We start from the raw sequence: 13,344 nt of genomic DNA on the forward strand, positions 1-13,344 counted from the left end.
AAATTCTAGTCCCAGGCTTTAAGACCCTGGCTCATGGGATCTGCACAGATCTATCTGTATGGCCAGTTTACTCAGGGTAGCTGCACCCATTCACACTCTCACTTAAGGGCTCCTATTTCTCAACAATACTGACAACTTTAAGATTCATCCCATAGTTTCATAGTTTTATTTATATTTATGAATATTTAATGAATAATTAATAAAAGTTTATGAAATATTTCTATTTCATAGTTTTATTACTAGGGAAACCTGGTATTTCTTCATACACCTGTGGGCCACATGGTGTTCATACCTTTGGATTTCCCATTTAAGCTCTTTTCCATTTTCCATTGGGTTATCTATATTTTCTTGATTTGAAATATTTCCCTGTATATTTTAGACATCAATTCGTTGGTTTTAGATGTTGCAAACATCTTCTCCCAGTCCGTCAAGTATCTGTTAAATTCTTGACATAAGTCTGTATACATGATGTCCTTTGTAGATTGTTAATTCTGATGTTTTATATATATATATATATATATATATATAATGTTTTTGGCAGGTCTGATTTACAAAGTTATCCCCACACCAAAGCCACACAGACGTTACTCTCCAAGATCTCCCTCTTCCATGCTAGTACCGCAATAACACTAGCACCAGGCTAGCAGAGTGAATCTCTCCTTGTCACACCTCAGATAGTCTGGAAGCAGAAGGTAAAGTGGACTTTGGGACGCAAAAGTTTTATTAAAGATTAGCATCTGTGAAAGGGAAGGGAAGGAAACAGAATTGGCCAGAGGAAGTAATTGCAGGTTGATAAAGCAAGTTGATAATCACGGGTTGATGCAGGTTTATAAAGCCACAGGCAATCCAGTGAAGCACTTTGGAACAAACACGATGAATCAACAGAGTCTCCTGCATCAGGCTGAAATGGCCAGTCTGTTATAGTCCACTTGCCCTCAGTCACCATATCCTGGCAGCCCTCGAAGGATGTGACCTTGGGCATGACAGTTCCCAGCAGGTGAGGCTGACCTTGAAGCAGCTGAGAGCTGGAGGCTGTATAGTGGCTGCCCTTCCAGCAGCTGGGCAGTGAGTGCTTCATCAAAGGAGGATCTATGTTCCACATCTCCACATCTAACAGACTTTCTAAAAAAATTGACATCATAATTATACATAGATATTCTTCATTCTTCTTTATAAACTTGGGAAGACTTCTTTGTGCTCCTTCTGGAATTTTGATTGGAATGGTAAAGAATGTATGCCATTCAATGTGGGGAGAGTAGTATACCAAGCAGATGACATTTGGTTGGTAGCCAAATAGATGAAGCTCTGGATAAGGAGTGGCAGAGGCAGCAGGCCAGGGAGGCAGCCAGTGTAGTCAGGGGATTGTTAAATACAGAGGGGATCAAGCAAATAATTATATATATGTTGAAGTCATTATATATATTTAAAAAATGGGAACCTAGTTTCACTGTCAAAGGGGGGATTTACAACTCTAGAGCAGGAAAACACTTACAAGTACTCAGAGGCGCTGGATTGGAATCGACTGCATCAGTGTAGACTCACAGTTTTAAAATATATTTAGTGATAGATGAAGAAAGAGATATTTCTTAGCTCTTACAGCCTGAAAGAACCTAGGTGCCAGGATACCCCCGTAGCAGGAAACACACTGAGAATCCAGATCTTGATTTCTGATTCCAGAGTGGAAGCAGGGAAAATACAAAATGAACCTAGAACAGCTAGTTGAATCAGAAAGTAAGGAAGTTTTTATAGAATGATGGGGATATGCCAACAGGACAAAAACGTCAGCCTGAGAGGACTCCCGCTGGCCAAATATGGGGCCTTTGAGCACGAAAACAAATAACTAGAGCAAAACATTACAACCCACTGAATGAGGTAGGAATCCATGAATCCATTTTGAAATAAATAAGTAAATGAATGAATGACTGACTGAATGAATGAATAGGAAGGAAAACTCTTCTTTACATTAGAAGGTTAACTGTTAAATACAGAGGAAATGATGGAGTAAGAAAATCATCATTTGATCATCATTGTGATAAGTGATTCAGGCAGGAGTTAATGAATGTAAGACTGGCAGGTGAAGTGAGGAACAGAATATTAGCATAATCTCAGAATATCTCTCCACAAAATATTTACCATGTATAAAGGAAATAATGTGATTTTATGGTAGAGGAGACCACATGACCAGACGAGTAAAGTTCTTATCACAGTTGATATCATGACATCATGAGTCCCCAGAAAGGTGCAAAGAAAAGCACAGCCTCCTTTCTATGTTTCTCTTGTCAAATGTATGGCCTGAGTCTAGTCTGAGGAACCACAAGGGATCTAGTTGAGGGTCATCCTATGGAATGAAAAGCCTGTTCTTGAGTCTAGTCTGAGGAACCACAAGGGATCCAATTGAGGGTCATCCTATGGAATGAAAAGCCTGTTCTTTTTAAACCGTCAAGGTCATGAAAAATAAGGCAAGACTGAGAAATTTTTCCAGATTCAAGACTAAAATATATGACAATTAAATTCAACATAATTTCCTACATGGGATTTTGGATCAGAAAAGGAAAAAAGATATTGTTGGGACAGAGAGTGACATTTTAATGGAGTTTGTGTTTTATCAGTGTTGCTTTCCTGACTTGGAAGGTTATGCAATGGTTAGGAAGGAGAGCACCTTTGCTTTGTGGATATACACATTGGATGTTTAGGGCTGACAGTGTATCAAGCCTATAGATATCTATAAGATTGTTCTAAAAAGACTCAACCAAAACAACAAGACCATATATATAGATAGAGAGAGAGAGAGAAAGCAGATATGGAAAGATATCAACAATTAAGGAATCTAAGTAAAGAGTTCTTACAACTTCTGTTTAACCTGAGATTATTTCAAAATCAGTTCAGTTCAGTTCAGTCACTCAGTCATGTCCAACTCTTTGCGACCCCATGGACGGCAGCACACCAGGCCTCCCTGTCCATCACCAATTCCTGGAGTTTACTCAAACTCATATCCATTGAGTTGGTGATGCCATCCAACCATGTCATCCTCTGTTGTCCCCTTTTCCACCTGCCTTCAACCTTTCCCAGTATCAGGGTCTTTTCCAGTGAGTCAGTTCTTTGCATCAGGTGGCCAAAGTATTGGAGTTTCAGTTTCAACATCAGTCCTTCCAATGAACACCCAGGACTGACCTCCTTTAGGATGGACTTGTTGGATCTCGGTGTAGTCCAAGGGACTCTCAAGAGTCTTCTCCAACACCACAGTTCAAAAGCATCAATTCTTCAGCACTCAGCTTTCTTTATAGTCCAACTCTCACATCCATACATGATTACTGAAAAAAAACCATATCCTTGACTAAACGGACCTTTGTTGACAAAGTAATGTCTCTGCTTTCTAATATGCTGTCTAGTTTGGTCATAACTTCCAAGGAGTAAGCGTCTTTTTATTTCATGGCTGCAGTCACCATCTGCAGTGATTTTGGAGCCCAAGAAAATAAAGTCTGCCACTGTTTCCACTGTTTCTCCATCTATTTGCCATGAAGTGATGGGACCAGATGTCATGATCTTAGTTTTCTGAATGCTGAGCTTTAAGCAAACTCTTTCACTCTCCTCTTTCACTTTCATCAAGACGCTCTTTAGTTCTTCACTTTCTGCCATAAGGGTGGTGTCATCTGCATATCTTAGGTTATTGATATTTCTCCCAGCAAATACATATTCTTATTTATTTATGGTCATGCTGTACAACTTGTGGGATCCTAGTTCCCTGACCAGGGATCAAACCCAGATTCAAGCAGTGAAACACCAAGCTCTAACAACTGGACCACCAGGGAATTCCCATACATATTCATATTTATAATAAACATAAAAACATATGTCTGTACAAAAGTTTATGCACAAATGTTCATAGCAGCATTATCTATAATACCTCCAAAGTGAAAACAATCAAAATATCCATCAACTGGAATGGATAGAAAAAAATAGTATAGCCATAGGATGAAATACTGTTTGGCAATAAAAAGGAAATAGATATTGATAACTGTTACATCATGAATGAACCTTGAAAATACTGTGTTCAGTGAAAGCAGCCAGTCACAGAATACCACAAATTGTATGAGTCCATTTATGTGAAATATCTACAGTAAGAAAATTCAGAGACAGAAAGTACATTAGTTGTTGCCAAGGGGTGGGGGGATTGAGGAGCAAATGTTACTCATCTGGGCTTCCAACTTCATACCTCAAATTACAGAATCTGTTTCTCATATTAGAGTTGATCTCTGAAGTCTCTAGGATCCTCTTAAATTTGTATGTCAGGCTCTTAAAGAGATTGTGTTGCGAAAGTAATACCCTTGACTTGATGATTTTTAAACAACTTATATGGTGTAATTGGAAAATATATTAATTATTAACTCATTTTAGAGTTGCATGTTCATTTATTTCAAACTTTAAAACATCCAGAAACCATAGAAACTTGGTTAAAAGCTACAGAAGACAAATCCACCACCTAGCGGTGACGACAGGAAGTTTCAGGTTGGCGATACAAGGTGTCTTGCCATGACACACGTTCAAGACGGCTGTCCACAGCTCTTTTATCTTGCATCTGTCTTGTCCTCTCATCACTCAGAATAGTTTCATGTACACAGAATACGTTCTGACGTAATAGTTTGTTCATGTTCTGTTGACGTACTTTTAAGTCAATGAAGTATTCTGGACTTTCGAGAATTGTAGGAAAATCAATGGTTTTAAACTTGGGGGTGCTGAAGGTACCTTTCTATTCATACATTTCAAACCCCTCCTACTCAAGAGACCCATCCAGTCCAACTCTTTGGACACACCACTCCAAAAGTGCCTGGTTCAGAGAATCAGGACCATAGCCTTTGAAATGTAAAAATCAATACACCAGTGGGATCCTTGATGTCAAGTATTTAACGACTTTGTGTTACCTCCTACAGTAATTAAAATCAAGTCTTCAAACTTAAATCTAAATATCTAAAAGTAGGAATGCACCATCCTTAATCTTAAACTCCAAAGGTAGGGAAGAGGTCCGAATCCTAGGGTACTGGGCCTATTGGTAAAGGGGGATCTTTACTATTTTTCCTTTTGGTTCTGCATTCTGCTCCCCCCTCCTCCTGCCCCTGTATTTTTCTCTCCCTTTTCATCTTTTTTCTCTCTCTCCTAAGTAACAGTCCAGTAATTGAGATCTGCATCGTTTAAGTGGAATAGGTTGTGCGCTGAACACGGTGCTTTAATTATTCCAGGTTTTCAGCTGCAAATTCCCTTTGCCATCGAAAATATTTCTCTTCGAGTCCTTTGCTGAAATATTAAGCCATTTCCCAACACTCTGCTCTAAATATCGTTACGTCTTCTTTCTGAATAGTCTCACTCTGGCACGATTTTTAAAAATCCCTTCCATACAACACAGGAGGGGTTCTGAATACACCAACTTTAGAATTTTGCCCGTGATCAGCCTTGCTGATAGTTTTCAAAATTTAAGACGCTTGATTCCAATTTTTTACTTGGTTTACGAATGCCGGCTGCTTTTCAATAACCTAATAAAATGCATGCTTCTCACCTTTGGAAACTTTAGGGCTCAGTGCCTCCACGGGCATCCGGGCATTTATTCTTAATTCAGCTTCTTAAACAGGCTCCTCGGAGGAGCAGTTTCGACCTAGAAGTTCAGAGAAGCAGTTGCACAGAACTTGCAACAGTTGGTGTCGGGCGACAGGCAGGTTGAAAATGATAAACAGGGTTGACTTAAGAAACAAAAAGCACCGGGAAGGGAAAAGCAGGGACAGCCGTGGCCTTGGGGGACGGCGCGGCGGCGGCGCGAGGCTCGTGGGGCCGAGCTCCGGACGTGGGAAGCTGGAGACGGCAGAGAAGCAAGCACCGCAAAGGACGGTCGCGCGGCGCTGTGTGCGGGAAGGGCGCGCGCCCAAGCCGCCCCCGGGTCCACGTCGGGGCCACCGCGAGGTGAGGCCGGCCCTGCCCCCGCGCCGCCCCCGGCGGGAGGCGCGACGCCCGGGCCGCGGGTGCGTGCGCGGCCCCGGGCGACGCGGCTGGGCGTGCGCGGGGCCGCGGCGGAGGCAGGGCCGGGCGGGCGGCAGAAGATGGCGAGGGTGTGTAGGCGGCAGCAATGCTCCGTTGAGAGACGCGGCTTTCGGCAGGAACTGGACTCGTGGCGCCACAAGCTCATTCACTGTGTAGGTGAGACCCTCTCCCGGCAGCCTTCGGCCCTTGGGCCGCCCCGCTGCCGGCCGCCCCGGAGGAGGGAGGGAGGGAGCCGGGACAGAGCAATTGCTGCTCCGGCCCGCCCGCCCTCTTTGGCTTGGGCGTCCCCCTCCCCCACCCCCCGGAGTGCGGGCGCGCGCGACCTCCGGGCGGGCTCTCCCGGCTCGGGCCCGAGCGCGCGCTCCGGCCCCTCCCCTTCGCGCGCCCTTCGCGGGGCGGGCTCTCCGGCGGGAGCGCGTGCCCCTCCTGTCCTCTCTCTCCCTCCCTGCCCGGCGGCCCGGCGCCGCCGCCGGCTTATTGTGGAGACTCGCCCCGCGCCGCTGCCACTGGAGCGGGAGCGGCGGAGCCGCTGGTCCCGCAGAGCCGAGCGCGGGATCCGGGGGCGTGCTGGGCTGCGGCTCGGCCTCCCGCTCCGCTCTGGCCGGCGCCTTCCGCGTCCCACGCAGCCCCTCCCCCACGCGCGGCGGCGGCGCGCGCCCCTGTCCCCGCGTGCACGGGCGGCGGGCGGGCGGGCGGGCGCCCGGCGCTCGGGCGTGTGCGAGGCGTGAGGTGGAGATGGGGGCGGAGGGAACCGGAGCTGTCACAGGCCCCGGGTCCGCCTGACCGAGCCAAGTGGGGTGTCATGGCCGCGGGGGGCAGCGGCTGCACTTCCTCTGCGGGCGGCGGCGGCGGCAGCGGCCGGGGAGTTAATCCTCGACGCTCGGGTCGGTGTGTGTGTGTATTTCTGTTCGGTGTGTGCGCGGCGGGTGGAAGGGGGGTGGGACCGGGTGCGACCGGGAAGCCGGAGCAGTGGTCTTGTCCGCTCCTGGGAGATTTTCCACAGCCGCGCCGCCTGGCCGAGCGCCTTGTCCGCCGCCCGCCTCCCGGACCTCGGGCCGCCCCGGGTGGCTTTTTCCCCGCGGGCAGAGGGAGCGTGGACGGGGTCGCCCCGGGAGGGGCCGGGCGGCGGAGCAGCGCCTCTCACACTGTGTGTTTTGTCTGTTTTTCTCTCCCAAGGTCCCGTTTCCCTCTGTGCGGCGGCCGGCGGGACCATAAGGGCTTAACTCATATATTTAACCCCCCTCCAAAAAGTAAGTGGCCCGTGTGGTGTCTCCGCTCCGCCCGCCGCCCCCTAGCCCCAGTGCGTCCGGTGTCTGACTCTCCTGTCCCCCAGCATTGTTATTTCCCCATCTTTGCTTCGGTGCTGCTGATGTGTGGGGAAATGCTGTCTCGTCGTTCTCCGTCCCCCACGCCCAGTCCTCGGGGAGACCCAGAATTCGAACCCCCCACCCCTCCCCACCCCACCGTGGGGAATAATCTTGGTCTTCCCAACAGAATCTAGGAGATTCTATCCGTTCGCTTGGGCCCCTCATCCCCTCCTTCCCGACAGGGTTTCGTTGGAAGGAATTATGCAAATCCTGCTTTCTGGTGTCCATTCAGCGGCAATTTCATGCGGTGAGAAGTTCTCTTTGTTGTGCGAGGGGGAGAACAGACACTGATTTAATAGACATATCTGTTGGGGGGAAGGGTGGAGGGGGGGTGTGGAGAAGCTCAGTTTGGAAGAATTACAGCACTTGGTTAGCTCAATGTCTTTGTGTTTGAGCTTTCTGGCTTGACAGGAGGGTATGCCCTTTACAACGTCCCGCAAGGGGTATTTTCTGTAACAGATTGAAAAACAAAACTGAAACTTTAAACAAGTGAAAAATGAGGTAACTTTTAGTTAGAGAATATAAACCTTTCCATTTCTACGGCGTTTCATTATGAAAATGTATGTGAATTTTGTTTAGACTGTAATCAAAATTAATATAGGCAACAATGCTCTAAGGTATCTGGTATCACTTTGGTTGTCCACAGGTTAAAAGTGACGTTTTAAAACATATACTTGTGTGAGTAGTAAAGGGATAAATCCATTTTTTTGGCGTAATTTGTGTTGTGGCTATATTTTAAATTTTCGCTACTACTAATCCAAGCTCTGTTCTTCAGGAATTAGCCTTTTGGTTATCAGTTATCATTTACTCTGCTCTGTCTCTGCTGGTTTTATTCTTTGAAGTCTATCTTACATTTCCTAAAATGTAACATCAGCTTTAGCACTTTAAAAATTATGTATTATTTGTAACTGTCGTATGAGAGACCTTGTAAGGCATGTAGAGGTTTTGAGAAACATGAAATTAATGAGTTTTCAGAATTGTGAGTTAATACAGAATTCTGTTATTATTTTGAAGAATTTTTAGTTGTTTTATTTTTAACTTTTTTAATGATTTTTTTTCAGAAGGACTTTTTAGTTTTTAAAAGATTATGAAATTGATAATTATGACCCTATAGATTTCTTAAATTACCGTTGCTTTGGTTTAGATGGTTGTTTATCTTATTGTTTGCTTAGAGTTCTTCCTTTTTGCTTCAGCCCCCTCCCCTTTTTTAAATCAGTCATTGCTTAGTGCTGGTGGTGAGTTACTGCTGCTTGACAAAGTGTTTTTATTTTTTATTTTTCTCCCTAATAAAATCCTGTAAATACCTGAGTTGAATGTCAAATTTTAGATTCATTTTTTGAGGGAGGATTTTAATTTGGTTATCAGTTTTCCTTAAAAGCATTTTTTAAACTCTAAATCTCCACTTTCAAGGTAGTAAAGTTCAGGAGATTATATAAAGTCCAGAGTGCAGATCAGTATTTTAATCTGAGGAGTAATACATAGTTGATAGTATCCCAATTAAAATCAGTTGGGTCTCATATTTTCTCCTTTATTGTATGTAATTTTGTACTTTAAGAAGACAGTTCTATGTAAATTGTAGTGTTAACTTTCTATGAGTAAGAGAGGTGGCAGTGATCCTTATTTATATACAATCCCAAAGGCAACTCTGTCACTAGCAAATGTAATAATTCCTCTTTTATTTTAATGGGATTGGTTCTGAACAGTTAATCCTCTATTTGATTCTCTTGACTGGTTATCTTAATACTTTAGGGTCATTGCTTTCTAAATGATATTTAATTTATAGCAGTCTTTGGATTACAAGTGAATTCTCACTCATTTCCAAAGTTTAATACTCCCCCCCCCCCTTTTTTTTTTGGAAAGAGGTGAGGGTCATGACTGTGGAGGTGGAAGTGGAGGTGTTGGTGTTTCTGTTATTAAGTTTTAGTTGAATTGGAGTTAGCAGGTTCAGACAGTGATGATGATCAAGATGGATATTTGGTAGCCAGTTGATTATTGAGTCCTCAGGGACTAGAATGAGCTTCCATTCTGGGAAGATCGAGGTTCTCTCTGCTGCGTGATGTGATGTAACTTATTGTTTGGCTGCTCCTCATCCTTGTTATATTCTCAAAAAACTCTTCCCAATCTAGGCAAAGTTGTGATTATTTCCGCTTAGCTCTGGCTTGCTGGAAAAAGGATAGGTGGATGAGTCTCTGACTTAACAGAGTTATTTTAAATTGCTGTGATTCCCTCAAATATGCTTATAGCTGGAGCAGTTATAGGAAGCATCTGAATAATGCCATTTTTTTAGCCTTATGGAGTTACACAGAATGGCATGGAATCTCTTCCAGAGTGAAAATTAGGTATTTCACGTCTGTGGGAACTTGCCTCTTCTGAGTACTTGCCTAATTGCTTAGCTGCTTGTACTAGTACTGTTTTTAGGAGCAGAAGGAAGTTAATTGAGTACGAACTTTATTTAAATATTTATTAAGCATATGTGGTGTATATCAGGCACTGTAAGGAAACAAAAATATTGGGGAGGTTGCCTTAACCTTGAAGAACTATTTAGTCATTAGACAAAATGTAGTGTATTCAGTGCAAGGCAAAATGTGCCATAGGATAGATACAAGCAAGTTCTGGGGGGCATTTAGAAGTGAAGAAAATTGCCTGGGATGATGAAGGAAGGCTTCATGAGGAAGGTGGTGGATTTTTGCTTCATTTTGGTGAAAATGGAAAAGGCGTTCCTTTCATGTGAAACAAGCAGAAATATAAAAGGACTCGAATGAGTTATCTACTTAAACTTCAGTCCGTGTTTCATGTAGGGGATGTATAGGTTATAGGTTTGCAGAGATAAATTGTTGGATTTTCTAATGCAGGTTAAAAAGTGGTCTCTTTGTTAGACTAGTTGGGGTGTGCAACACACCTCTCTCCTTAGCTCAGGGGAGGATTGTTTCCTTTATTTAAGGATTCCATTGTAAAACTCTACAATAATATTAGTTGTTTTTTAACTCAGCTTGGCAGAGACAATATTGTTATTCACAGCAGTGTGTCTTCCAAGTAAGCTCACTCATTTGGAAGCTGTACTTTGCACAAAACTCATTTTTGGCTTTCCCTAAAATCAGTGGCATATTCATTCTTAAAGTACACTTAGTATTGGCAAATTTTCATCCTTTATAGGTTGTATTTGGTATTTGGAAACAGTAAAAGAATAATTTCTGTAGGAAATAAAGGTATATATAAAATAATGAGGTTTTTTTCCCCTCTGCTTTGCAGACTGGCTCAGAAAGCTCAGCAGAGAGGCTTTGGTGTGCTTCTGAACTTCTCTTTTGATTCTTATTTCCTTTGTGTCCACCCTTCTGCTGAATGGAATCTGGGTATTGGGTAGATGTGAATAAACAAAGCTGTTACTTTTTGTAGTTTCAAGTTAAATTAGTCATTACCCTCCAAATTACTTCATTGGCAAATACTTTAAAAAATCTTTTTTATGTTTCTTACACTTGCACATTGCTTTTGGGATAATCCCAGTGTGAACCATTTGCTAACTTTATTGACTGTCTCTTGTTTGCAGAAAGTATCCCAAGTCCAGTGGTCCATACCCTGAATTTAATTTTTTTCTTTTTAAAATTGAGATATAGCTTATGTACTATAAAAATTCACTCTTAATGTATACAGTTCAGTGGTTTTTAGTTTTTGGAGAAGGGTGTGCACATATCACTATCTAATTGTCTTAATACTTTCATATCCAAAAAAAGAAACTGAAACTCTATACTGGTTAGAAGTCATTTCGCATTTCTACTATGACCCAGTCCTTGGCAATCTATTTACCTATTCTAAACAATTCATATAAATGTAATATTATAATATGTGGCCTTTTTGTGTCTGGCTTCTTGTTTTCAAAATGCATCTGTGTCGTAGCATACATCAGCACTTCTTTGCTTTTTACGGTTAAATATTATTGCATTGTATGGACATAACTATATTTTGTATATCCATCAGTTGTGAGACAGTTGTTTCTACTTTTTGCCTCTTAAGAATAAGCTGCTGTGAACGTTAGCAACATTATTTGTGTGGACATTCGTTTTCACTTCTTTTCAGTAAGTACTTCAGCGTGAACTTGCTGGGTCATATACATAACTGTTGTAACTTTGAGGAAGTGCCAGACTGTTTTCTTAAGCAACTGAAGTACTTTACATTCCCATCAGCAGTATAGGATGATTTCAGTTTCTCCATAATCTTGCCAACATTTGTTACTGTCTGTCTTTTTGGTTATAATCATCCTAGTGGGTAGGTATGCAGTGGTATCTATTTGTGGTTTTGATTTGCGTTTCTCTAATGACAGTTGATGTTGAATGTCTTTTCATGTGCTTGTTAGCCATTTGTATATTTTCTTTGGAGAAATGTCTGTTCAGATCCTTGTTTAGCTGCTCAGTTGTGTCTGGCTGTTTGCTATCACAGGGACTATAGCCCGCCAGGCTTCTCTGTCCATGGAGTTTTCCAGGCAAAAATACTGAAATGGCTTGCCATTCCCCTCTCTTCAGGATCTTGCCAGCCCAGGGTTCAAACCCAGGTCTCTTGCATTGCAGGAGATTCTTTACCATTTTAGCCACCAGGGAAGCTTGCTACTATCTAATTTCATACAATTAAGTAGATTCAATAATTAAGTAAACAGAAAATAAGCAAAAATTTAGCAGACTTCGGCAACACTATGAAACTGTTTGACTCCATCCATCCCAACTTCAGAATATACCTTCTTCTCAGGAGCGCACGGAACATTTACTGAGACTAATCATACTCTGGGCCATAAAACAAGTCTCAGGAAATTTAAAGGGCTGAAGTCATACAGTATGTTCTCTGACTACTGTAGAATTAAGTTGGAAATCAACAACAGAAAGGTCTATAGAAAAACTAATTTTTGAAAACAAAATAACATACTTCTAAATAACGCATGGTCAAAGAAATCAAAAGAGAATTTAGAAAACACTTTGAATTTAATCAAAATGAAAATACAGTGTAATAATCTTTGTGGGAAAACCGCCACAACTATAAGATACTAAATTTCTGTTGTTTAAGCCACCTAGTTTTGTGGTATTTTGTTATGGCAAACCTAGCAAACTAATAACAAGCCCCAAATTGGAAATAGCCTGAATGTCCATGCTGTGCCATGCTGCTCTCCAGGCAAGAATACTGGAGTGGGTTGTCAATTTCTGCTCCAGGGGATCTTCCCAGCCCAGGCATCAAACATGAGTCTCCTGCATTGGCAGACAGATTCTTTTTACCACTGAGCCACCAAGTTGAGTTATTTGTCTTTATATTGTTGAGTTGTAAGGGTATATTCTGGATATGGGACCAACATCAGTATTGCAAACTTTTTTTTCTCATCGTACCCTCAATTTGATAATAGTTAGAAGATAACCTGTTGCATACCTTGTGAAGGAAATAATGGATATAGTAGCAGTGATCCGAACGAACCAGAGTTTCTCAGGAAAATCTTCCTTAAACATCCTCTTCTAGGAACTGTTAAAATTGTTCTTTGATGTTTTGTATAACGTAGATATACTTTGCTATCCAGATCATCTATGTTTTTGCCTTTTTTAGTGAGGGTTCATATTTCAAGTTCAGATAATGTGGTAAACCATGTTATTTGAATCTCTCGTTTGCCTGAGTTTTGGATAGTACATAACCAAGCTTTGGGTGGAGAAGGATGTCTTTTCTCTATATAGACATTTTGTCTGACTCTATTCTATGTCTAGTGTTCATAGTGTTACTGTCTTATATCTGCCTCTCACAGTTTATTTTTTTTTTTTTTAGAAAACTTCTATATTATTGTCTTAATTTAGAAACTTAAAGTGCTAAAGGTGGGCATTAAAAACTTGGTCAGTTGGGAAACACTGAGTAATAACTTTCAAGTAATAAGGGGGATTTCCCTAGCGTAAATGCTTCCCTCTTATCCACAGAAATAATTTTATGATATTTTAAT

The 13,344-nt window shown here is 42.3% G+C and overlaps 1 protein-coding gene across 14 annotated transcripts in view; it reads left to right on the forward strand.

Moving 5' to 3' along the window:
• The first annotated feature begins 6,040 nt into the window (after positions 1-6,040).
• LCOR (ligand dependent nuclear receptor corepressor) overlaps positions 6,041-13,344 on the forward strand; it is a 121,262-nt gene continuing 113,958 nt past the window's right edge. For 2 of the 14 annotated variants that reach the window (XM_061162280.1, XM_061162288.1), the window contains exons 1-2: positions 6,045-6,180; positions 7,201-7,274. Coding sequence is in view for 6 of the 14 variants with exons in the window: in XM_061162275.1 (XP_061018258.1) it covers positions 6,827-6,912; positions 7,201-7,274 (160 nt within the window). In the remaining 8 variants the exon portion in view is untranslated. Of the gene's footprint in view, positions 6,181-6,749; positions 6,913-7,200; positions 7,275-7,573; positions 7,639-13,344 lie in introns of those variants that run through there. The other 12 variants (XM_061162278.1, XM_061162277.1, XM_061162279.1 and 9 more) reach the window with 12 other exon arrangements.

Source organism: Dama dama, chromosome 15, assembly GCF_033118175.1.
Source record: "Dama dama isolate Ldn47 chromosome 15, ASM3311817v1, whole genome shotgun sequence".
Lineage (NCBI taxonomy): Eukaryota > Metazoa > Chordata > Mammalia > Artiodactyla > Cervidae > Dama > Dama dama.